Source organism: Mya arenaria, chromosome 16 (genome assembly GCF_026914265.1).
Source record: "Mya arenaria isolate MELC-2E11 chromosome 16, ASM2691426v1".
In the NCBI taxonomy this organism is placed as follows: Eukaryota; Metazoa; Mollusca; class Bivalvia; order Myida; family Myidae; genus Mya; species Mya arenaria.
Genome location: NC_069137.1, coordinates 20,273,442 through 20,301,291, shown reverse-complemented (window position 1 = coordinate 20,301,291; position 27,850 = coordinate 20,273,442). Strand labels below are relative to the sequence as shown.

Here is a 27,850-nt window from a genome sequence, read left to right as displayed (position 1 = left end):
TTTAAACACGTATATTAATGTTGAAAGATTAACGGAAAATATAAATGTGTGTTTTTTAAAACTTGACGGATCTCAAATACGTGCTTTTTTCGTATTTCTGCAAAACATTCAGCAATATCATTGTAGCAGATGAAGGTTGGTAAAACACCATTTGCACATAATGTATTGCCAAAAGTAAGACTGTAAATTTAACCTTATAATGTTAGGCAATAGTTTAAAGAATTATGCATTATTAGATAAAAAACGTATGTCATCGGCCTATACTCTGTGATTGTTAAGGCGTCTTAAAATATTTCTACGAAAGTCATAATCACGTCATTTTCTTAAAGCGACAAATATCAATTTTGATGAATAATCAGTTTACAATTTTATGCAGCTAGTTTGTGCATTCTTGCAAATATTGTAGAGTTTTACTTTAAGTTTATATCTCAACATCCTTTTACATCAATTTGTACTTAAAATTCAAATATTGCGCCCTAATATTTAAACTTGAAAAAAGCATATTAAACTATTTAAATCCAGAAACTAATTCACTCAGGAACTCATTTTGCATAAACTGCGTGTGCTTTATTTGGAGGTATACATTTTGGTATTGCAATAATTTAGAGAGAATCTGTGAGACACATGAATGTAACAAAATAGAGACAGGGTCAAATTGTATAGTTAACTGTGAAATAACAATAAGTTGAGCTTGTGAGGCGCTATGTTGAACGCTATGGCGTTTGTTGTACGGAAGCCATTATGCGTCTAAAAACAACAACGGATTGTTGTTTTCAATGCAAATGTACAAATACTCAACTATATGGATTCAGTATATTTGGCAAAATAAATGTGGAAATTTAATGACAAAACAGTAGAAGTATGTTTTAACAAAACTATTTAAAAAGGGACATTTATGTTGCATTTAACCTTATTTGGAATGTCATAACCGCTTATGTTATGTTATCAATTAGCTCTGTATTTTATATAATGCATTTCTATAAGTAACTACTGAAATACTTTCATCAATGTCACAAAACACATATTTTCAGTGTGCATATACATCACCAGCTAATCGTATACAACCATTCGTCTAACAAATATAGACGTTAACTATATCGAAATGTTTATCAGTACTATTGTTTAGATTTTGAAATCCAAACAAGAGTTTGTAAGTGAGGATTTTTTTGTAATGTTTACTGCATTTTAAAACGTATTAATATAGCACTAACTTATATCTTTACGAAAACTTGTTTTGTCAATGTGCGTGAAGAACAGAATTTCATCATACCAATTACATTCGTTTAATATGACAACAGCATACTCATACTGCTTCCGTTGCGCTTTATCTAATACACAATTTCAATATAATTATCATATACCGTATTTAATGTGTCTTAAATGCAAATGAACATGTTAGCAACAATATCATATGGCCAATGATAACACGCTCTCTCATTCGTCGAGAAAGCCAACGAAGTAAAATATATATGATATTTACTGGGATTAATTTCATTCTGATCTAAATATAGAATGGCATTCTATTAATAAATCCAAAGTTGTTGATTTCACTTCCGGTGAGGTTCTTAGTGTTCTGTTCACATTTGGCATTTTTAGATACCTTTTCAATATTATTTCCAGTGAGTGTATTATATCAATACCTCACTTGTCATTAAGTGTATACTTACAAATAGAGGAATGTAAATAAACTTTTCATCGGAAAAAGCCACAGGAAATATAGGAATACAATTATACTCAATGTATGTTAATGAAACCAGCACTCAAACAAATTAAAACAAGTTTGTTAATATTTTTTAATCCGAACAAGCCACAGGAAATATTAAGGAAGAGCTGTTTTAAGATCAACTAAATTTGAATATTATTTATCATTCCTTACCTTTAACAACATCAGATCGATCGTTTTGCGTTAAGCAATTTTAAAACTTGTGAATGCTTTGTATGTATTACTTAGTGTTGCATACTGATCCAAGATGAATGAATGTTCAAATCATGTTGTATATCGGTATCAATGAGATTACATCAAAACCGCAAGTACTAAAACATTAGTTAAAATGAATAATTAACGGCAATAATCGGAGATGTCATTTCATAATTGCAACCGTATCATAAAAATGTAATAAGTGATGTATAAACAATGTAACATTTTCTCTCGAAATGATTGGAATAAATATATTTCGGAATTTTAATATTGACTGTTTTGTATCAGAAATACATACAAAAGAATACATTAAATGGCAAGATACAATATCGGCAAATTTCGTGAGCTAACCACTTCTTGCCAAAATTGTAATTTTAAATACTATATTATTGTCCCGACCACAGGTCAGACTTTACATATAAATGTTGTTATCCTAAACAGGTTTAAAGTCCACTAATTTTTAAAATAACTATTAACCTAGACTTACCTTTGGACAGCTTTTTGATGATACCATTGTTCCCATTCTATCATACGGATGTGAAGTATTTTGCTTTGAAAACATTGATTTCTTTGAGCAACATCATTGTATTTTTACGCCGGATTACATATACTAGACGGATTACTCCAAGTTTAATGTTTTTATCAAAACTCGGAAAATACCCTCTAAATAGTACAGTTAAACCATAATAATAAGTGAGCAACCATACATTTCCTGTCAAAGTTGGTAGGTGTAAACTAAATGCGGTACTACTGGTCAATAGAGGAAAGTGTACTTGTCGTAATCTTAACAAGATTGATGACGAACTGCACTATCACCCAAAAGACCATTTTTTTTAATCCTGTCAGGAAATATATAAACATTGCCGCAATTACTCAAGACCTAATGTACTGAAAATAAGTTTTTAACTGTAATGACCCGGATAACTTTGAGACGAATTTGATTAGTTGTAAAATAGTGTTTTTTTACCTTACCTGTGTATATTGTTCCTAAATTGAAATAATTCAACTTGATAAACTATTTAATGTTGTTGTTTCTATTTTAAAATGTATATTATTTGAACTAACCACATTCCCATACCTATTTAGTGTATAATAAAAATGCCAAACCGTTCTGGAACCGCCATAAATCCATCCCTTTATACTTGTGTCTACATGTAGTTATATTAAGTTTTTTACATGCTTTAACTTAAATGTAAGCTGTTAAATATCAATTGAATATTGAGTTAACTCTAGTTGACTAGTGTGCTTAAGTCAGTTAAAATGACCTTTGATTGATAACGAATGAAAACACAACTACTTTGCATACGATATACAAAATCCCAATATCAGTCAGTCAGTCAGTCAGTCAGTCAGTCAGTCAGTCAGTCAGTCAGTCAGTCAGTCAGTCAGTCAGTCAGTCAGTCAGTCAGTCAGTCAGTCAGTCAGTCAGTCAGTCAGTCAGTCAGTCAGTCAGTCAGTCAGTCAGTCAGTCAGTCAGTCAGTCAGTCAGTCAGTCAGTCAGTCAGTCAGTCAGTCAGTCAGTCAGTCAGTCAGTCAGTCAGTCAGTCAGTCAGTCAGTCAGTCAGTCAGTCAGTCAGTCAGTCAGTCAGTCAGTAAGTCAGTCAGTCAGTCAGTCAGTCAGTCAGTCAGTCAGTCAGTCAGTCAGTCAGTCAGTCAGTCAGTCAGTCAGTCAGTCAGTCAGTCAGTCAGTCAGTCAGTCAGTCAGTCAGTCAGTCAGTCAGTCAGTCAGTCAGTCAGTCAGTCAGTCAGTCAGTCAGTCAGTCAGTAAGTCAGTCAGTCAGTCAGTCAGTGAGTCAGTCAGTCAGTCAGTGAGTGAGTGAGTGAGTGAGTGAGTGAGTCAGTCAGTCAGTCAGTCAGTCAGTCAGTCAGTCAGTCAGTCAGTCAGTCAGTCAGTCAGTCAGTCAGTCAGTCAGTCAGGCAGTCAGTCAGTCTTTCAGTCAGTCTTTCAGTCAGTCAGTCATTCAGTCAGTTAGTCAGTCAGTCAGTCAGCCAGTCAGTCAGTTAGTCAGACAGTTAGTCAGACAGTGGTGTTAATCAGTGAGTATGTCAGACAGTGAGTCATTGAGTCTGTTATTAAGTCAGACAGTGATGTTAGTCAGTCACTCAGTGAGTCAGTCTGTCAGTCAGACAGTCAGTGAGTCAGTGAGTCAGTGAGGCAGTCGGTCGGTCGGTCGTTCGGTTGGTCGGTCGGTCGGTTGGTCGGTCGGTCCGTCAGTCTGTCAATCAGGCATGATTTAGTTGTATGCATGTATGCAAAATGCAAACGTTATTACAAAAAATGTCGAGCACTTAATGCGATATTGCAGTTATATGAACATTTATTTTATGATAATATATATAAAGCGTTGTTGAAAACTTTCTTCTGTACATACGCCTTTGATTTCCTTTAACTCCTTTTCAGTTTTTTGATCTTGATGTAAGTTGATCACGTGGTAACATTTAGCAACAAGAATGTCTTAGAACCGTTATTGCATGTGACCATACGCAAATGTTATTATTTGATCACCCTCATATGACAACTAATGTTGTTTCATTGTATTGTTACAGGTTGGAGGCGGGGGAATGGTAAGTACTTTTCTTTATATCAAAATCTTGGAATGTATTATAACTTACTTATTATTCTAATTGACTTGAAACGAATACAATATCAGACCAAAAGAAATGAATTTGTAATTAAGGATTTCCTTTGATACTGCCTATCAATGCAATCTCGATAATTTGTACTCCAATTTTCATTCATTATATGTTTGCTTTGAAATACATTTCACAACTATTATATAAATAATTTTAAGATAGAGCCAAAATTGTCAACATGACATGAACATGAAAAGAAATTCCACACACACTAATATCTAAAAACATAAATATAGTACGGCGACTATTTCAAGCATCATATAAGATGCGAATCCGAATTGATGACATTAGAAATTAAACATATTAAATTATCCAATGTAAACCCTAAATTGATATTACATCGAACACTTACTTATTATATAAATAGTTATGTACTGTGACCAATACAGTTATTATATCATTTCAAAACAGTGTTGGCTTCTGCATTAATTATATAAATGCTTGCTTTTCTCATGAAACTAATGAAACATTTTCACTTGATATGGGGTCACAAGGCATGAAATAAAATCGGATACCTTAACACAACAGGGCTTTACACTCCACCTATTAAGCATGTTGCGATCATATAATGATGTGTGTTACGTTCAAAGTATGTGAAATATTCCAAACAATATCAGCCCTGCATCTGCCCTTTATTCATGACACATTTTTGCCCGAAGCAGAAATCGGACACCATTAAGGGAATTGATTGAAACCTTAAACATAGAACTCATAAAGGTTTCAATGTGAACAGTGTGGCACTCTTTTGCAAAGCTACTTACCATTCTTCATTTTGATATGATACAAACCTTGTTTATGCGTATGCGTACTCGTTTTTGAACATTTACGAATGACAATTTATACATGTAAAATTAAAAGGTATCACAACGCTGTTGAACTTATTTTAAAATCATTTCTCCTTTTTAATTCTTCATAACAAATTATGTCCAGGGCATAACTATTCAATTATTAGAACTTATTAGTTGACCTTTTTACATTTAAAGATGACAATATTAGACTGTGATTCGCGCAATGATTATACATTTTATCATTCTTGGTCTAAATGCTGCTGAATGAGTTATACTCCCGTATTCTCTGAATAGCTTTTAAAATTTTATTCGACTTTCTGGCAACCATAGTTTTCTTTGTACGTTTACTTTTTTTTTTCAAAGTGTGTTTGCGTTTTGTTAGGAAACCGCATAACGTGACTAAATTAAACTTTTAAAATTCAAAGATGACACCATATAGATGTGCAATTGAAAACTTTTATGATTTTTCTTTCAAAGTTATCATTCGCTGTGCCTTTATTTTGTTCAACTAATAGTTATCTTCAAAGATAGAATTCCTATTTTAGTAGCCTTATTACTATACTGTTTGGACACATATGCACATTATTTTAGTTGCAGTTGCGCATGCTTACTGTGTGCAAACACAACCTGTATGTTGACTACAATTTAATAAAGAGTATACACATATTCATATAAGAGAACAATCCCCCCTCCACAATCACATATACACAAGCACAAATGCTTCAAATTATATACTTTTGAGATGATGATAATCCTATTTTATGATGTATTTAATTCTGAACAGCTATTTTATAAAACTAAATAAAACTATCACATGTCTCCATTCACTGTTGTGCTTCAGACACAGTGCACACGACATCGATAACTGTGAAATCAAACATACATTAACAAACAATATGTGTGAAAGAACATTGTTGTGGAAACATTGTGGTTTTTAAAAGTTCTTGTTCGTTTTTTTCTGCAAATCATACAATTAAGCAACATCATTGTAGCGAATATAGGTTGGTAAATCACCATTCACATTTGATAAATATATGTCAATAATTAAACAAGTCATGCCTAATTGAAATTTAAGAATGTCATCAGCCTATACCATTTAATTATTAATGTGTCTTAATTGCTTAATAACTGTTAGAATGGGTGTTACTGTTTTATAACTACCGTGCGGATAAACTACAACGCGTTTCACTTACACCGCACGTTATCTTTTGAACTTGGTACTTGACCTCGGTGGATCTTCGTGTGTATATGATTTGTAATTTCGTGTTGATTTTATATATTTCAATCTCTTCTCAAATAACACCAATATGCACTGTAACAGAAGGAGGTTTGTAATATTTCTGGTTATTTTCTAAAATTAGTTTTCCCTTGAAATATTTAAATATATTATTTTTATTAAAATCATCATTTTTATCACACTCTTGTCGTTCTATATTTGGTCGTTTATATATGATACATGATTTTTTAAAAGAAGCAAAATGTTTAATGTATTTTTGTCGATGCTAATGATCAATTTGCAAAACAAAATGATAAGAATGGCATCTTACTTCTGCCCCCTCCCCCAGACAAAACCTTTCTGACCTTTTTCATTTTTGTTGTTTCATTTATGAGTGTTGCCGAGAGAATGTACTGTTATAGAGCATCTTATTGGCTTTGATTTCAATTATTTCCTAGAAATAGCACTTTTTGCGCGAACCATTATAGTATCAAAAACGCCAGGGATGCAAAACTATTGCGAACTCGGACTAAAACGATTTACAAAAACCGTATTTTGTTTTAAGAATGTAGACATAGCATTGAAATGAAAAGTAATTCCACACAAACACTTATATTTCATAACTAAATATATTACAGCTAATATTTGATGACGTTACAAATTAAACGTATCAAAGTATCCGATATAAAACCTTTATTGTAATTTTATGGATCAAAAAGTAGTTCTTTTATGTAAAAAGTTATATACTGTGACCCGGTATTGTTATGATATCAGATCATACAGTGGTGCCTTTTGATTAATGATATGTAAAATAAATGACCGAGAAACTAGTATACGCAAAGCTATTGTTATTTGTAATTTGTTATTAGTTTTGTTGTGTATGTTTCGTACATATTCTTGCTTTTGTCATGAAATTATTGAAGCTGTTTCATATATGGGCCACAACGCCTTCACAAAACACATAAATTTAAATCGGATAAAAAAAACTTCCTTATCAGGGTTTTGCAAGTCACATAATGAGCATGTTACGGTCATCTACGGATGTGTGTTATATAAAAGTGACAATCGAATTCGTAATCAATACATACACATATATAGCTAACATAAATATTTAGTATCAAATCATTAAGTACTTACTAAATGATACACGTATGGTTATATTAATGATTGATAGCAAGGTTATAACCGTGCATTTAATCGCTAAAAACGCACATATATTAAATGACTGGTGAATGTAAAAATTAATACTGTGATTGACTTTCGTGTCATAAGATGGAAATACGGTTTATACTGCACCTTTCTTTCAAATTTAACTCAATTTTCTTTAACAAAAACATATTGTTTTTGACATTTATGTATCCGTTTTGGTATATTGAAATAATTGTATAAATATTGTTGAATCTTATTTGGGAATAAGAGTAGATCTTTAAAAATATGTAATATATACAATCAATACAAGCCCTGCATCAGATATTTTTTGTTTTGTCCGAAGTAAAACTCGGGCACCATTATAGGAAGTGATTAAAGTTTAAACATAGAACCAAATTATGTTGGAATGTAAACTACGTGGCACTCTTTTGCAAAGTTATCTCCCATTTTTCAATTTGAATTTATATAAAGTTGCGTATGCATATGAAACTTGTAAACCTTTTAATGTATAATACGCTTGGGAACTTATTTAAAAAAAAATATATCATCTTGTACATTATGAATAGTTAAAATGAGTCCAGGGCATGACTATAAACGTGAGAAAAAAATCATTACACTTTGAACATTTATAGAAGACAATAAGAGATTCTGCTTAGCGCAATGAATAAATCATTTATCACTATCACTGAAATATATCCCCGTGTTTCTTGACTTTCATAAAAAAAATGTTTGTTCAAAGCATATTTTTTTTGGCAAATATATCTTCCGTAGTACTAAAATACACTTTGAACATTGATATATTGCAATATATAATAGTACACAGCAAATCCGACGTTTTTTAACCTTTTTCTCTTAACCTATTTTGCTAACATGTTTTAACATCTAAACATATACTGTAGTGAAACGAACACATTATGTATCATTTAAGAATTTGTTTCATGTTGACTGTGTCTGATGTTTCTTTAAAACCGGAAAAAACACATTTATGTCGTAAACGTCTGCGAAACACTAAGGGTTTACTAATACGGATTTTCAACTATATTTTTTATTTGCGCCATTAGCGTCCAGGCGCTTCATAAAAGCAAGCAGAATATAATATCCGTATACAATTACCACAATATCTCACATATACAAAAGCACAATAACATTTATTATACAAATACTGCTCATTTAATATTAAGATTTATTATTGATACAAGTTTGCGAAACATTCAAGTTGGGGGGGGGGGGGGCAGTATGGACGGAAATGATCAAGCGCAACAAAATAACAAACACATTCAGTTATATTTCAATATATATGTTGAGAACCAACCATGTGGTGTCCACATAGATCATCCAACATGTATGTGAATTAATACTTAAATATGAATACAGCGTTTTCGTCGTTTCGTAAGCTTTTCTGTAGACAGTTTGCAGTTACCTTATATACATATTATATTTTAAAGAAAATATGACCTGCACTGTACATAGTCATGCTAATTGGTATGTGATTGTAAAGATGCTTTAGCCTATGTTGTTAAGCACAGGACTACAAATCTTTTGAGGGTTTCAAGATACCGGTTCGAATCCAGCCAGAAGCACGTATATTTTGTTTTCTTCCTTGCTTTCATTAGCTAACATTTTTTTTACAGAAGTTTATATTGGATTTCATTAAAAAGTAATTGAATACATTTCTACTCATAAACATTAGGTTCTGTGAAGATTTTATAATTTGCAGGTACGGCTGAAAAAGGTGTAAGTGAATTACAAACTTTATGTTGATTTAAATTAGCGGTAAATTGTCCCCAAACGATAAATGATAATTCTTAATAAAGTACAGGTCATGCGTATTTCTAGAACTTGTTGATCTGGCTTTTAAACGTCGATGTTCCAATTTTACGCGGTCAAAACATAATTGAAATACCATATGGCTATTTCAGTACAGTTTGATTACATTTGTGATCACTAATGTATTATTTCTGAAAGTAAATACGTTTCTTGTTACTCTGAAATCAAATTATTTCCAAAATGTTGATAAATAAATGAAACAAAGATTTGTTCTTGTCTCTCGGATGTTATCGTGTTTATCGACAATTTTGAAATGGGGATAGGGTACTTTAAATTTAAATAAAATTGTTATTTTTTACGGTTAATTTATTTTAAATTATGTTTATAAATCCAGGAAATGATACCCATTAAGAAATTATCAAGCTAATAAAAGTTGGAAATGGTGCCCATTATGGGTGTGCTACCTTAAATTACTACTCATACACAACAATAAAGGAAAACAAGAACGTCGAGTAAATATACCTAAACATGTTGTTACTTTGTACTTAATATGATCATATATTAGCATTTAGTGTCACGTTATCTTAAAAAAGATATTAAACAACATTTTATTTTAAATTTAAAACATTTCTTTAAAACAAAATTAAACAAGAATGACTGATTAAGAAATCGAATTTAGGCAACCTTTTTTTAGCAATTCTTAAATTTGAAGGAACACAATCAGTTTGTTTCAAGCACATGGGAGTGCGGGCGGGCGGGCGGGCGGGCGGGCGATCGGTCGGTCGGTCGGTCGGTCGGTCAGTCAGTCAGTCAAAAAAATGCAAACGTCTTTTTGTTTCTTTTTTTTAACTAGATAAGTGCTTAACGTGATATTTGAGTTATATGTACACTTTATGATGTATCAATATAAGGAGTTGTTGAACACAATATTCTGTACATACGCCTTTTATTTCATTTAAAAAGACATACAAGTTGTTTGATCGTGATGCAAGTTGTGATAACGCATATCATCAAGAAATTAAGGACGCGTTATTGCCTGTGAACATACATATAAACAATTAGTTAATCCCATGTCAACTGATGTTGGATTTTTTTTATAATTTCAGGCTGGATAATCCAATTTGGAATTGGTAAGTCTTTTTCTTCAATACCAAAATCTTGGAATATATCATAACGTCATTAATGTAACACTGCTTTATTTTAATTGACTTGAAACGACTACGATAGAATAGCGAAAAAAGTATGTTTTAATAAAGGATTTCCTTTGAAATTGACTGTTGAAATGCAATCTCGATATTTCATAATCCAGTTTTCATTCATTTTTCTGTTTGCTTGAGCATACCTTACTTAAATATAATGGACATTCATTGGTCTTCGGGCTGATAACTGTATTACACGAATACAGTTTAAAACTATGTTAAATAAGTACTTTGTTACATTTGCATTGTATATTTCATCCGATACTTGTTACTTAAGCATAAATAACACTGTTTGGATGATACGAATGTAATCATTGCATCTCCCGGAATCGAAGTTCATCGTGCAATGTAAATTTTACTAAACGTATGAAAATAAAACAATTATACAGCCGGTCGGTCGGTCAGTCGGACAGTCACACAGTTCGTCCTTCTGTCAGTCGGACAGTCTGTTAATATACATAATGAATTGTATAAATTGAATACCGTTTGCACTTACCTTTCTAATGCTCTTACCACTGCCCATCCGACCCCCCGACAAAGCTTTTCTTACCTTTTTCATATGTTGGTGTTTATTTATGTTTGTCGGCGCGTGAATATAGTGTTATGAATAATCTAGCTTCGATTTCATTTATTCATAGAAATAACACTATTGGTGTTAACCGTTGTGTTATTAAAAACGCCCATTCAAGGGATGAAAATGTATTGCAAAATCGGTCTTAAACGGACTTTTACAAAACACATATTTTGTTTTTTAAGTTTTATCTGATTAATTTTAAGACACAAACAAGATGACGCATAACATGGAAATGGAAAGTTATTCCACATACACTAATATTTAATGTGACAAATATTATAAAACAAAAAAACACTCTCAAATATCTTCATTTACTGTTTTGCTGCAGCCACAGAAACTTGGGCATAAAACAGACATAAAAAAACTTTATGTTAAAGAGCATTTTTTGGAAAAAATGAGGGTTTTATTAGTTATATATACGTTCACAGATTTACGGAAAACATAAATGTATGTTTGTAAAATCTGTTCGTAATACTGCATATTATACAATTCGGCAATATAATTTAACCAGATAAAGGTTGGTAAACACCATTCAAACATAATGAACATCTGATAAAATAATTATTTAACGTTAACTTCATAATGCTTGGCAATTATTCAACGAGTCAGGCATGGTTCAAAGAAAACTCATGAATATCATCAGCCTGTGCACGGTAATGGTGAAAGTGTCTAAATGTCAATGGGGAAACCATAATCACGTTATTTTGAGAAGAGTGACAATAAATATCAATTTTTAACACGCAACGGCAATCGTACCTGTCAAACATGTTGGGGACATTTTAGTAACAGCATTTGTGGTTACAACGATCAAGCTAAACATGTGCCGGAAAAGTTAGGATGCTTTATAATTTTAAATGATTCTGTTTTTTTTTTATTACCGCTCCTTGAATTATGCTTTTAAGTTGTAGCAGCTTTATTCTAATGATTGCACTTTAAATGATTCAGATAAGTTTCAAGGCTTCTTTATATGATATTCTTTGACTTCATATAATCACCACGTATCAGTTTTCTTGTAAATTACCACTAAATATTAATTTAACCAATTTAAAGCTACACTCTCACATAAATACCGTTTTTAACTTTTTTCAATTTTTGTCTTGGAAAGAGCAGTTTTTCCGTAAATATCTGCAAACCGATGATTAAAGATTGCTGACAAAAGATCAGATCGCAGAGTTTCATATTTCCATTCGCAAATTAATGTTAAATGGCTTAAACCGTTACTAAATGCATAACAAATCATTTTTGGAACTTAAATATAAAAACCAGTGATCTTATTTTTACAGCAGTCTTATATAACTGGTTTTCATGCATTTTCGCATTAATTGGCCCGTTCAAAGATAAAAATTAAACGTCAAAACGTTCAATCTGTGTGCGAGCAGCTTTAATTAACCACTAACCTAAGACCATAAATACATGTAAATGGTTTTACAATAACTACATGAAATGGTGTTATTGTTTAATGATTCACACTATTGAACTTTGTTCTTGACTTCGGTGTATATCCGTATGTAAACTTACGTTGAATTTTGTATTGATTTAAAAAAAATCAGACTGTTTTTACAGAAGATAAATAAGCTCCGTAACAAAAGAAAATTGCCAATACTTCTGGTAATTTTCAACAACAAAAAAAAATCCTTTGAAGATAAAACTTATGTGAATGATACTTTTTTCACATCCTTTTCGTGCTAAATTTCGTAGTTTATATCCAATACATGAGTTATAAAAAGTAGCAAATTGATTAAATTTATCTTCCGTAGTTGAAAATGATAAATTTTGAAAGAAAAACATTTTTATAAAAAAAAAAACAATAAAATAACAAACGGCCTAAATATCTGGCTACAATTACTAAAAATAAATTAAATGTAAAACAGTGGAAAGAGACTAAAAGTGACGTAATACAATGTAGCTAAAAGTAATGAAGCATGCAGTGATATGGTGGTATTTCAAGTGTATATATCTGTAGTGCTTTAAACGTGCTTACATACATTTAAAAACCAAAGGCGTTTGCTTCATTGGAACTGAATAAGAAACAAAACTGTTAAGTATATAGCGTTATCAATCCAAGTTTCAGCTTCATTCAGATTCACTGAAAGAGTAACAGGTGTTGCAAAAATACGCAATACAAAACAGAATGACAATTCGAGATTGCACATCTTTTTTGGTCAGTGAATTTCGTTTATACTTACCTGATTACTTATCTTATATGTGTTACTCCTAGGCCAATATCATTCAAATGTTGCACACAATATTTGATTAATAGCATTCCAAATGTTTATTACCCTGTGAAATTTTGTTTTTAATATCATAAAGCAAAAACAATATACTTAATTGTCATCGTAAATTCCCTGTTATTCTCGTTTAACATTAGGATATCATATACTATAAAAGTTAACTCTAGCTACTGCAGTCCGTGAGAATATCATATTAAAAGTTGTTTTTGTATAAGTGTATACACGTAAACAAATACTCCTAAGGGAATGGGCAGTTAACACTTCATAGTATTTTCAACGAATTTTCTAGTTATGCAGCTATTGACAAAAATATTAGAAAATAGTTTTTACTAATGATTATTAAAGAAGTGGCACCTACTGCGTGAATTGTTTTGATAACAGGGACACAATGTGTACAAGCTTGGTAGAGGGCCACTTCACAATGATGTAACTTAAACATCTTTGCTATAGCCATTTCGATTGATGAGAAGAGTTTCTTAAATTTTGGAGGTCCAATTTTTTACTGTGTGACCCTTAATATGTACTGTACTGGAGTGAGTGAGTGAGTGAGTGAGTGAGTGAGTGAGTGAGTGAGTGAGTGAGTGAGTGAGTGAGTGAGTGAGTGAGTGAGTGAGTGAGTGAGTGAGTGAGTGAGTGAGTGAGTGAGTGAGTGAGTGAGTGAGTGAGTGAGTGAGTGAGTGAGTGAGTGAGTGAGTGAGTGAGTGAGTGAGTGAGTGAGTGAGTGAGTGAGTGAGTGAGTGAGTGAGTGAGTGAGTGAGTGAGTGAGTGAGTGAGTGAGTGAGTGAGTGAGTGAGTGAGTGAGTGAGTGAGTGAGTGAGTGAGTGAGTGAGTGAGTGAGTGAGTGAGTGAGTGAGTGAGTGAGTGAGTGAGTGAGTGAGTGAGTGAGTGAGTGAGTGAGTGAGTGAGTGAGTGAGTGAGTGAGTGAGTGAGTGAGTGAGTGAGTGAGTGAGGGTGGGAGAGAGTGAGTGAGTGAGTGAGTGAGTGAGTGAGTGAGTGAGTGAGTGAGTCAGTCAGTCAGTCAGTCAGTCAGACATTCAGTCAGTCAGTCAGTCAGTCAGTCAGTCAGTCAGTGATTCAGTCAGTGAGTCAGTCAGTGAGTGAGTCAGTCAGTGAGTCAGTCAGTGAGTCAGTCAGTCAGTGAGTCAGTAGGTGAGTCAGTGAGTCATTGAGTCAATGAGTCCATGAGTCAGTCAGTGAGTCAGTCAGTGAGTCAGTGAGTCAGTGAGTCAGGGAGTCAGTGAGTCCGTTAGTCAGTTTGTAAGTCTGTAAGTCAGTGAGTCAGTGAGTCAGTCAGTGAGTCAGTCAGTGAGACAGTGAGTTAGTAAGGTAGTGATTCAGTGGGTGAGTCAGTGGGTGAGTCAGGGAGTCAGTCAGTCAGTCAGTCAGTCAGTCAGTCAGTCAGTCAGTCAGTCGCCGGTCGGTCGGTTGGTCGGTCGGTCGGTCGGTCTCTCGGTCGGGCGGTCGGTCAGTCAGTCATTCGTCGGTCGGTCGGTCGGTCTCTCGGTCGGTCGGTCGGTCGGTCGGTCAGTCAGACAGTCAGTCAGCCAGTGAGTCAGTCAGTCAGTCACTCAGTCACTCACTCAGTCAATCACTCAGTCAGTCAGTCAGTGTGTAAGTCAGTCAGTCAGTCAGTGTGTCAGTCAGTCAGTCAGTCAGTCATTCAATCAGACAGGTATTCAGTCAGTCAGTCAGACAGTGGTATTAGTCGGTCAGTCAGTCAGTCAGTCTGTCAGTCAGTCTGTCAGTCAGTCAGTCAGTCAGTCAGTCAGTCAGTCAGTCAGTCAGTCAGTCAGTCAGTCAGTCAGTCAGTCAGTCAGTCAGTCAGTCAGTCAGTCAGTCAGTCAGTCAGTCAGTCAGTCAGTCAGTCAGAAAGACGAAAATAGAAAATGCACGCGTTGCAATAGAACGATAGGTGACGAATCACTATATAATAGAATGTCCTGATTTTTTAAATCTGAGAAAAACGTTAATAAAACCTGTATTTTATGTTACACCAAGTTATGTTAAATTCCTAAACCTCTTTACAAGTACGAATGAAAATGATTTTAGGAAACTATCAATATTTCGTAAACACATATTAAAATCGTTTACCACTTAGTGTTAAAATCTGTTCATTATGTAAACGTATATCACTCGTTTTTTCGGCGTATTAAATTGGAGAATTCTCCCATGCTATATATACCTTAAAAGTGCATACACTTCCGGAATTTTTGATAATTGTCATACTGTTGATTTCTTTGTTTTAAAATGATGTGTTTTTTTTTAACTTGACGGATTTTAAATATGTATTTTTTTCGTATTTCTGCAAAACATATAATTCAGCAATATCATTGTCGCAGATAAAGGTTGATAACACACCATTTGCACATAATGTTTATTTGACAAAAGTAAGACTGTGAATTAAACCTTATAATGCTAGGCAATAGTTTAAAGAATCATGCATTATTAGATAAATAACGTATGTCATCGGCCTATACTCTGTGATTGTTAAGGCGTCTGAAAACATTACTACGAAAGCCATAATCACGTCATTTTCTAACAGCGACAAATATCAATTTTGATGAAGAATCAGTTTACAATTTAATGCAGCTAGTTTGTGCTTTCTTGCATATATTGTATAGATTTACTTTAAGTTTATATCTCAACATCCTTGTACATCAATTTGTACTTAAAATTCAAATATTGCGCCCTAATATTTAAACTTGAAAAAAAAACATATTAAAAGTATTTAAATCCAGAAACTAAATCACACAGGAACTAATTTTGCATAAACTGCTTTTGCTGTATTTGGAGGTATAGTCATTTGATATTGCAATAATTAAGAGAGAATCTGTGAGACACAAGAATGTTGCAAAATAGAGACAGGGTCAAACTACATAATTGATTGTGAAATAACAATAAGTTGTGCTTGTGAGGCGGTAGGTTGAACGCTATGGCGTTTGTTGTACGGAAGCCATCATGCGTCTAAAAATAACAACAGTTTGGTGATTTCAATGCAAATGTTCAAATACTCAACAATATTGATTCAGTATATTTGGCAAAGTAAATGTGTAAATTTAATTTCAAAACATTAGAAGTATGTTTTAACAAAACTATTTAAAAAGGGACATTTATGTTGCATTTAACTTTATTTAGAATGTCAAAACCGCTTATATAATGTCATCAATTAGCTCTGTATCTTATATAATGCATTTCTGTAAGTAATTACTGAAATATTTTCATCAATGTCACAAAACACCTTTTTCATTGTTCATATACATCACCAGCTAATCGTATACACCCACTCGTCTAACAAATATAAACGTTGACTATATCGAAATGTTTATCAGTACTATTGTTTAGATTTTAAAATCCAAACAAGAGTTTGTAAGTGATGACTTTTTTGTAATGTTTACTGCATTTTAAAGCGTATTAATATAGCACTAACTTATATATTTAGGAAAATTTGTTTTGTCAATACGCGTGTAGAACATAATTTCATCATACCAATTACATTCGTTTAATATGACAACAGCATACTCATACTGCTTACATTGCGCTTTATCTAATACACAATTTCAATATATCATATACCGTATTTAATGTGTCTTAAATGGAAATTAATATGTTAGCAACAATATCATATGGCCAATAATTACACGCTCTCTCATTCGTCGAGAAAGCCAACGAAGTAAAATATATATGATATTCACTGGGATTTATTTCATTCTGATCTAAATATAATATGGCATTCTATTAAGAAATCCAATGTTGTTGATTTTACTTCCGGTGAGGTTCTTAGTGTTCTGTTCACATTTGGCATTTTTAGATTAGTTTTCAATATTATTTCCAGTGAGTGTATTATATCAATACCTCACTTGTCATTAAGTGTATACTTACAAATAGAGGAATGTAAATAAACATTTCATCGGAAGAAGCCACAGGAAATATAGGAATAAAATTATACTCAATGCATGTTAATGAAACAAGCACTCAAACAAATTAAAACAAGTTTGTAAATATTTTTTAATCCGAACAAGCCACAGGAAATATTAAGGAAGAGCTGTTTCAAGATCAACTAAATTTGAATATTATTTATCATTCCTTACCTTTAACAACATCAGATCGATCGTTTTGAATTTTAAAACTAGTGAATGTTTCGTATGTATTACTTAGTGTTGCAAACTGATCCAAGATGAATGAATGTTCAAATCATGTTGTATATCGGTATCAATGAGATTACATCAAACACGCAAGTACTAAAACGTTAAAATGAATTATTAACGGCAATAATCGGAGATGTCATTTCATAATTGCAACCGTAACATAAAAATGTAATAAGTGATGTATAAACAATGTAACATTTTCTCTCGAAATGATTGGAATAAATATATTTCGGAATTTTAATCTTGACTGTTTTGTATCAGAAATACATACAAAAGAATAAATTAAATGGCAAGATACAATATCGGCAAACTTCGTGAGCTAACCACTTCTTGCCAAAATTGTAATTTTAAATATTATATTATTGTCCCGACCACAGGTCAGACTTTACATATAAATGTTGTTATCCTAAACAGGTTTAAAGTCCACTAATTTTTAAAATAACTATTAACCTAGACTTACCTTTGGACAGCTTTTTGATGATACCTTTGTTCCCATTCTATCATACGGATGTAAAGTATTTTGCTTTGAAAACATTGATTTCTTTGAGCAACATCATTGTATTTTTTACGCCGGATTACATATACTAGGCGGATTACTCCAAGTTTCATGTTTTTATCAAAACTTGGAAAATATCCTCTAAATAGTACAGTTAAACCATAATAATAAGTGAGCAACCATACATTTCCTGTCAAAGTTGGTAGGTGAAAACTAAATGCGGTACTACTGGTCAATAGAGGAAAGTGTACTTTTAGTAATCTTAACAAGATTGATGACGAACTGCACTATCATTCAAAAGACCACTTGTTAATCCGGTCAGGAAATATATTAACATTGCCGCAATTACTCAAGACCTAATGTACTGAAAATAAGTTTTTAACTGTAATGACCCGGATAACTTTGAGACGAATTTGATTAGTTGTCAAATAGTGTTTTTTACCTTACCTGTGTATATTGCTCATAAGTTGAAATAATTCAACTTGATAAACTATTTTATGTTGTTGTTTCTATTTTAAAATGTATATTATTTGAACTAACCACATTCCCATACCTATTTTGTGTATAATAAAAAATGCCAAACCGTTTTAGAACCGCCATAAATCCATCCCTTTATACGTGTGTCTACATGTAGTTATATTAAGTTTTCACATGCTTTAACTTAAATGTAAGCTGATAAATATCAATTGAATATTGAGTTAACTCTAGTTGACTAGTGTGCTTAAGTCAGTTGAAATGACCTTTGATTGATAACGAATGAAAACACAAATACTTTGCGTACGATATACAAAATCCCAATACATACATTTTACGACTTAAGAAAGGGCACGCAACCTTTCTGCTCTTGTGCATGTATATCAGTAGTTATTATATCCACCCAACACTCATGAGAATATGTTAATGTTTGCATGTTTTGTTTTCTTTTTGCCGAATATATCTTAGCGAAGTTCTGTGTTACAAGCTTACAACACTATTGATGGAAGGACATGATGTTGCAATTTAGGACTGGCTAATATACTTACGTTTAAATTGGCAGCCATATCGAAACTTCTTACTATAGGAATTAAACATGTGTATTTTTTTGTGTGTGTTTTTTAAACACATAAACGTTGACCTTGCTAAGGTGTCGTTAACATTTCACAAGGCAATGAGACTATGAGCATGTCGTGCGGTCTTAATTGTGTTTTGATAGTAAAATGATTGAGTACATCGTTTATTTTAATTTGCCGCTATAGAAATTATTAACCATGTCCGGTCTTTTTGAATGGCTGATTAAAAATAATTTAAGATAAGGAGCATTTCGGTAAAGACAATCATAATTGGTAAACATGTTTAAAAAGGCATATGTGCGTTAACGAAGTAAAGCACCAAACTGTTCTAGAGGGGTTTAATTATCAGAAATTCACTATTTGTACATATGACTTTCTAGAAACATTGCAGGCTAGACATTTTGATTCTTTTGATATTAACATAAGTGTCCGAAATCTTTACCATGACCGGGTTGTCTTTGCAGTTGTTGAAGCTTCTGTGGTACGACTATGTACAGGCTTACACACGTTTGCAATATGATTTTACTGACTCGAGTTTGCGAATCATAAAAGCTTTTGTGCGGGCAGAGGTAGGGAAATTATCAAACGAAACTAAAGAAACACAATTCAGCTATATCTCAGTAGATATGTTGAGGACCAACCATGTGTTTCCACACAATTCATTCAACGTTTTCGGGTTTTTTTTGCACAGTGCGCAGTTACTTTACTAATTGATCTACTTTTTCTCTAAAAAAGAAATCGTTTACAAAAATATATGACTTGCACTTTACATATTTTCTTTTCTCAATATGCATATGCATTAAACGAACTATAGTATACACTTCGCATTCGTGGAGCCGACCACGGATGTATGAACAAGAAAAATGTTGGTTAGCTGTCACTTGGATAATATTTCTAAAAAAGAGCAAAGTGTTTAATATTTCCTTTCACAAATATTATTTTCATGACGTTTCACTTAGTAGGTCGACGTTCTTACTGACTCGAGTTGGGAAATCATCAAGTTTTTGTGCAGGCAGTGGTATGAAAATGATCAATCGAAATTAGACAAACACAATTCAGCTATATTTTAATAGATATGTTGAGGACCAACCATTTGTTTCCACACAATTCAATCAACGTTTACGTAAACTGATACTTATATATAAATACAGCATTTCAATCGTTACTTTACTAATTGATCTACTTTTTCTCTTAAATAAAAATCGTTTACAGAACATATGACTAGCACTGTACATATTTTTATTACTCAATATGCATTTGTAACGAACTACTAGATACACTTCGCATTCGTGGACGTATGAACAAGATAAAATGCTGGTCAGCGGTCACTTTGATAATAATTCTAAATTGTAGCAAAGTGTTTTATATTTCCTTTCACAAAATATATTTACATGACGTTTCTCTTAGGTCGTCTTTGACAATTGTTTTTTATCTAAACATATCCTAAAAATATGAAGTAATCATGTTTGACGTTGTATCCGTTTGAAATACATTATACGAATAAATTGTTACTTGCTTTGAATTGCATGAATCAAACCAGGTCGCCAATGGAATAAAACAACCCAAAGTGATCATTGTATATGTATGAATAGATATTTTTAAGATGTCACATTGTTCAGTTTTCCCTATCACTGGCAAATATTTCCACCAATGAACATAATTTAATATACCGTGGTCGGTCGGTCGGTCGGTCGGTGGGTCGGTCGGTCGGTCGGTGGGTCGGTGGGTCGGTCGGTCGGTCGGTCGGTCGGTCGGTCAGTGAGTCAGTGAGTCAGTGAGTCAGTGAGTCAGTGAGTCAGTCAGTGAGTCAGTCAGTGAGTGAGTGAGTCAGTGAGTCAGTGAGTCAGTCAGTGAGTCAGTCAGTGAGTCAGTCAGTGAGTCAGTCAGTGAGTCAGTCAGTGAGTGAGTGAGTGAGTCAGTCAGTCAGTCAGTCAGTCAGTCAGTCAGTCAGTCAGTCAGTCAGTCAGTCAGTCAGTCAGTCAGTCAGTCAGTCAGTCAGTCAGTCAGTCAGTCAGTCAGTCAGTCAGTCAGTCAGTCAGTCAATTAGTTTTTATTACTGCATATAAATCAGGTTATACCAAAAAGCCACAATAATTTCACATTACCAATACTGTCATTTCACGTACATTTATATGATACTTATTAATCAACTGATGTTGTTTTATTGGCTCTTTTCAGGTTTGGGATTATGACAGAACAAGAGTAAGTTATCTTTTTTCTTCATTTTAAACATAAGGAATATATCGTAACGTATTTCATGTAGTACTGCATTAGCTTCATACACTTAAAACGATTCTAATAAATAAATAAAGATAGTATGTTTAAATTTAAAATTTACTTTGATCTTTACTGTTTAAATGCAAGCCCGATATTTCGTTCTCCAGTTTTGATTTATTTGATATTTGTTTTAAAATACATGTTAAAGTTGTTTAAAGCTGTGTTAAATAAATTCATAATGACGTATGCATTGAATATGCCATCCGATATGTGTTATTTTTGCAATAAGTACACATCCTTGAATGAGAAAAATATGTAATCATTGCATCTCCCGGATGCTTCGTACATTGTGAGATGTTAATTATACTCTAAGTATGTTAATCATACAAGCACTCAATATAATTAAAAACATATGTAAATAACCTTTTCCATCTGAACAAGCTACATGAAATATCATTGGAAGTGCTGGTGTTTACATGTTATTGCGAGAAGCAAAGTGAACGTTACAATGCTATTGCGATAATACACAATGAACGTTACCATGCTATTGCGAGGAGACACAATGAACGTTACGATGTTATTGTGATAATACACAATGAACGTTACCATTCTATTGCGAGAAGACACAATAAACCTTACCATGCTATTACGAGAGGATACGATGCACGTTACCATACTTAAACGGAAATGCAAATGCGTTATAAACGTTACTGTGTAAATAATATAATGCGTAAAGAACATATATATCATAAAAAGAGAAAACGTTATGAACGTTACCATGGTAATGCGGGAATACGTAATAAACAAAACCGTGCTTAAATGTCAAATGTTAAAGAACGCAGTCATGCTTCGACGGTAATAAGTTACAGACAATAAATAAAACGTTGAAGTTTTACAAATTCTACATCATCTTAGTTAATCGCCTAAGTTCATCATGCTAACATATGCATATATGTTGAAATATCTCTTCCTAAAAAAAGAGTGAATTAGATTACCGTCAAACCTGGTGGTATACTTGCTAAAGGTGTACTTAGTGTCTCATCCTGTTCCTATTCATAAAAATCATCTATTTTAGCGTTATCATTGTAGCAGACATATGGCTTAAAAAAACATCAACACACTCTGACAAAAATGGGATTGTATAAAAACCTTCATCAAGTTTATCAAGTATCACTTTGACACGATAGCTTAAATGTATCATAAATACCAATGCCGTGTAAAGAGATATTTATCTACATCATAATTACGCACCACTGGTCCTGCCCTTGTACATGTATATATACAGTTCACTAACTGAGGGCCTCAGATAATAACTAACGATTGCCGGGTTGTTTTCTCTTTTAAGCTTAATGAGAGGAACGTTATTTTTTTGTAAATTGTTAATGTATTTCGTTGTTTGTACGAAGTGTTCGGGAACTTCATATGATGGATAAACTATGGTGTATGATTTCAAACGTTTTTTTAATAATTTCTGGTATCTGTAATAACACACATATATGCCATGGAGGCATATCAAACTAGGTAAGTTATCTCCAAATATATTAACAGCAGGATTAAACCAGAATATGGTTGGTTTGGTGCTTAGATATGCGAGGAAAGTGTGCCCACGTAGCCAATTCAAGGCAAACTATCAAGTGAAGAAATGGTTTAATCATGTTGAATTTTTTTACATTATGTCAGGAAACGTAAACATATTTTTGACCTGAGTCAAGCATGTCAATGATGTCATCAATCCATATGTAGTGATTGATGAAATACCAGCTATTTCTTCATCAAATTCGTTTACATTGAAACATGAAAGACGTTCATAAAAGCTTGCATAATTGATAATTTAATCTGGGACTCGTTGTAATATTATATGTCGTTGCAATTACAATACAAACAATGTATCGATATTTGTCCCGCAGTAAGCCTGCGTCTGATTAATTTATGTTAAAAAACCCCACTTCTATAATAAAGCCATCATGCCATCTCTTAAATGTAGCATTTCAAACAATGACAACAGCCAGAAAAAAAACAATTTTCATAAACATTTCTCTTAGCGTTCCATAACAATTCAATTTGATTTACGCAAATTTGTTTCGGAAGCTTTAGAAACATTATAACGTGTCTTGGCTTTGAATTGATTTTAAACGATTCGGTAAAATTAATGGTACATAAGTCAACTTATTTAAACACTGATACGTATTATTATAGAAAAAGGGAAACGAAGGCATTTTAAGTTATATAGGAACAAGGAAACAATTTCTCTAGAGATTTAAAACCATGATCATGTCAAGTCGTTATGACTGACATCAATATTTATATTTTACTGGAAATATCGTCTAAAAGGGATATTGATTTCAACATCGATATGAATATAGAAACGGGTCAACTAACGTATTTGAGGTTACAAAGTTTTTTGTCAAAATAGCCAATCATTGTCAAGAACATATTCATATACATTAAAGCCTCAATCTACCATTTCATTTGTCTTGATGTCAATACAAGTTAAATACCTACAATGCTCCTAATACCAGTCAAATGCCCATGATACGAATTATGCCGTTTCAAATGACTTCGATAAATTCATATTTAACATAATTGATGAAGATTTGTTTGTTTCCATCAATGCCTTCTGCTTTATATGATTATATCATACAATCGTTTGAAAAGTAAATGACCAAATATTCGTTACTCAGATATAAATAAATGGGTGTAGGATTTTTGGAACTTTGGGACGGTATGAATCAACAGGACTTGTCTTCTCCTTTTACATCTACACTCCACAGACACTCTATAATTGAAACTGAATAATGTTTTCTTTTCTGTATGCTGCAGAAAAAAATATATAAAAAATAACATACATTTAAAAATGTATATAAGTGAATGTACAAGGCAAGTTCGGAAACATTTAACATGGAGTTTTAGAATAAAAAGGCGATATAACTTTCAAGATGTTTTTAAATTAGTATCAATGAAATTCAATGCAATCCACTTCCACACTAATGATAGGAAAGGAGTGTACATTTACAAACACTGAATATACATATTTCTGGTATCCATGACAACACACATATGTTCCCTTGATACAGTAAAAATACAATTATCGCAAATTACCACCATTAATTAAGAGTTTGATATGGTGTTGAAACAGTTATTTAGACATTTTAGCACAACACCAGCGCGTGTAAAAATGGTGTATTATATGAAAATATGGTATTTTTTTATTAAATTTTTTGAAATAATCTTGACCTGAGTCAAGTCTGCATTTTGGCTTTGTCATGGATACCAAAAAAAAATCCTTATTTAACGTTTGTTATAATGCACAAAAAATTTATCCTTTTTATGTTCATGTTCAAGTCGGAAAGGTCATATTTACATCATTGCTCAAATGATTCCATTTGAAATAAGTTTACACATAAGCGCAAATCCATTGTTCATTTGGGTAATAGCTGCTTCATAAATTATATGCCTGTAGCACATTCTAGCATAGTTTTCCTTTATTTAAAGTATTTAAGAATATAGATCCCTAATTATTGTCGTTTACTAATATGTAGTATTAAACATATGATTTCATTTTTACATGAAGGTTTACGATTGCAACACATCTGTTTTCAGTGTGTTTGATACGTCTAGGATGAAGTTAACGTAGATTAAACAATTGTGATCAAACAAATGAAAAAGTATCCATACTGGCCACTCTAGTGCCGAATAAGTTCCTCCTTAAAAATCATTTGAAATCTCTCTTTTTTGTGGTATTCGAAATAATATTAAACCGAATGAGCGTGGAATTGTATTGTTTGACTCTAAATCAGGATGTTTATTTTTGTAACTATGAAAATAACCAGTAACCTTTAAAAAGTGAAGCAAAATGTTTTTTTATTTATCAAATCGATTTAATAATATGGTGCCGGGAGCATTTTGGTTTATTTGGTTTGTTGACCACATGATGTGTATTTTTCAGTCGGTTGGGCATGTGACCGCGAAAACTCACTTCTTTCCTGTTCTGAAATGACAGCGGGAAACACAAACAGTGCTCCGAAATCTTACCAATAGTCCGCCGGCTAATAACCACGAGAATCACTCGCCCAGAAAATCCAAACACTATGCATGATAATGGCACTGATTAGAAATTCAGTACACTTATCCTGACAAATGCTGAAACATAAGTAGCAATCAACGAGAGCTAATTCAATGTCTGTGGTAAATGACACATCTTACTAATAACACCATATTTGCCAGTGCAGTTCCGAAAAATAATATCGTCATAAATTAAACCCATAGAAAATGTGGCGATTAATTACATACTCGTGATCTTTAATCGATACATGTAATTTGCGAAAAAAAATATACATGCATTGATAATAAAAGTGTCGTTCAACGTTTATGTACACTCACAAGCTCATTTAAGTACTGTGTCAGTAGTGTGAAAAAACAACCACACTTGTCTCTTTTCTTAAAGGCTCACATTAAATTTCCCGATTTATTTATCCACCTTGCCAGATTAACTGTTTCTATCAGCGGCATTAACCTAGTAGTCTGCATTTATACAACAATTGAAACATGTCTTGGATTCGGCTATATATTCAACATGTATAAACTAATGAATGACAGCTAAGGAAAATCGTTGAATCGTCATTTTGGATTGATATAAAAGGACGATTTGTAACAAAGTAAATATCCAATATGAAATTTATGTAGAGAATCTTAACATTATTGAGCGCAGTCAATTGGAATGCGCAGGCATTTTAATCAAAATATTTAAATTATTTTCTGATTAAATAAGGTGTACAAAGTAAATTTCATCAAGTGAAGTCATTAGATGAATGCATTTTTCTACCATTTACTATTGCTAAAACTCTCATTTGTTTTCTAAAAACCATTTTGATTATGTTAAAGGAATTTTAAAACATTCAGAAAATATATTCATTTCACCAAAAATAATCACTTTAATCGAACATATCAATATTGATTATTCAGTTCATTCATATCATTCATGTCAAAACATCAACTCTAATTATTTAACTATTCGCCGATAAACAACTATATCTTCAATGAGAGAGTGAATATGAAGATTATATTATGATTTGTAACTATTGATAACCGATTGCCAATGTGTGTTGACGTGTGCATGTTACCTAGTTTAAATTCCAGGTAATCTAATTCGACTGATGTCCTGTTTCACTGTTCGTTCAAAAGTGGATATACCCTCGTGCATTGGTGTTAATGTTGATGGGTGTGGTATATATGCGTTGATAGTATGTTTTAGTAGATGTGTTTATCGTTCAATGCTGTTTTGGTAATTTCCTTGTACCTTCTGAAATGGTTAATAGTTGACTATTATTATTATATATTTACACTTCAACTTTAATTCCTTAAATGAACTGCCTTTCGGCAATTGCGTTCATCAATCGATGAACGCAACATCTCCGGAAATGTTCGGATCGTAATTTATTGCATAACAATATACATGAAAGCTATTGATCTTGTTATTGGTTGTATTGTGTCTGCAGGTGCCGTAAAATATAGATCAACATTTTTAAAAGTGTTAGTTTATCATATTTTAAATATATTGGTACCAGAAGTGTTTCAATTTTACGTTTTAAAGTGATCTCAAGTGGTTGATCTTTTCCCGCGTTATTGTGACGTCATTTGAAAAAAAAAATCCGGTTATAGTCGGGTCGTTCTATTTACAGAATGGGTAAGAACGGATTACTGAAAGGTTTTCTTAAATGAAATAAAGGAAACAACAAACATTTCTTGAATGAAATAATGAACTAGTGGTGTAAATATCAGGAATGAATTGCGGGGTTGATGTCATTATCGGGGATATAAACGCAATTGGGTTAGTCAATGTGTGTGGAGTCCGAAGGACTCCACGCGTACTTTGACCAACCCAATTGCGTTCATACCCCGATAATGACATCAACCCCGCAATTCATTCCTTAAATATTTCAAATGAATTATTGACGCATTATTGACTACGTTGCAGCATATCATTCATATCGTGTGAATAACATCCTTTTTATAATCAATTTTAAAATATAATAATACATAATTTCAAGATCGATTATGGCAATATTCGTTACAAGGCAAGGAAGATAGATTTTCAGAACAATCGCAACTAACATTATAGTTTATTAATTATTTACTGGCCCTCTATTAGGTGTAGGGTCTTAATAACTTATGAAGTGCCAACATTCGTCTTTATAAGCTGGCTAATATAACAAATAACGAACACTCCAGATAATAAGTATTCATATTGAACGACAATCTGACATGCATTAAGAGTAAATGAATAAAATATATAAAAATATACACATGGATATAAATCATAATTGATCTAAAAAAAAGACATTGTTACTTCAGCTGAAAATAAATATTATTTTCTGCGTTTGAGTGAAACGAATTAGAAGAAAATTTCTTTCCCTTGTAATGGAATAACCGCCAGGTGGCGTTTTATATGCACGAGTGGTTAATAGGCA

General features: G+C 32.6%; 1 protein-coding gene across 10 annotated transcripts in view; it reads left to right on the top strand.

Annotated features, from left to right (window-relative positions):
• LOC128222114 (protein Daple-like) overlaps nt 1-27,850 on the top strand; it is a 127,853-nt gene that overhangs the window by 64,737 nt on the left and 35,266 nt on the right. For 7 of the 10 annotated variants that reach the window (XM_052930966.1, XM_052930964.1, XM_052930968.1 and 4 more), the window contains 3 exons: nt 4,466-4,483; nt 10,579-10,602; nt 21,345-21,368. In XM_052930966.1, the coding sequence (XP_052786926.1) occupies nt 4,466-4,483; nt 10,579-10,602; nt 21,345-21,368 (66 nt within the window). The remainder of the gene's footprint in view (nt 1-4,465; nt 4,484-10,578; nt 10,603-21,344; nt 21,369-27,850) is intronic. The other 3 variants (XM_052930967.1, XM_052930972.1, XM_052930965.1) reach the window with 1 other exon arrangement.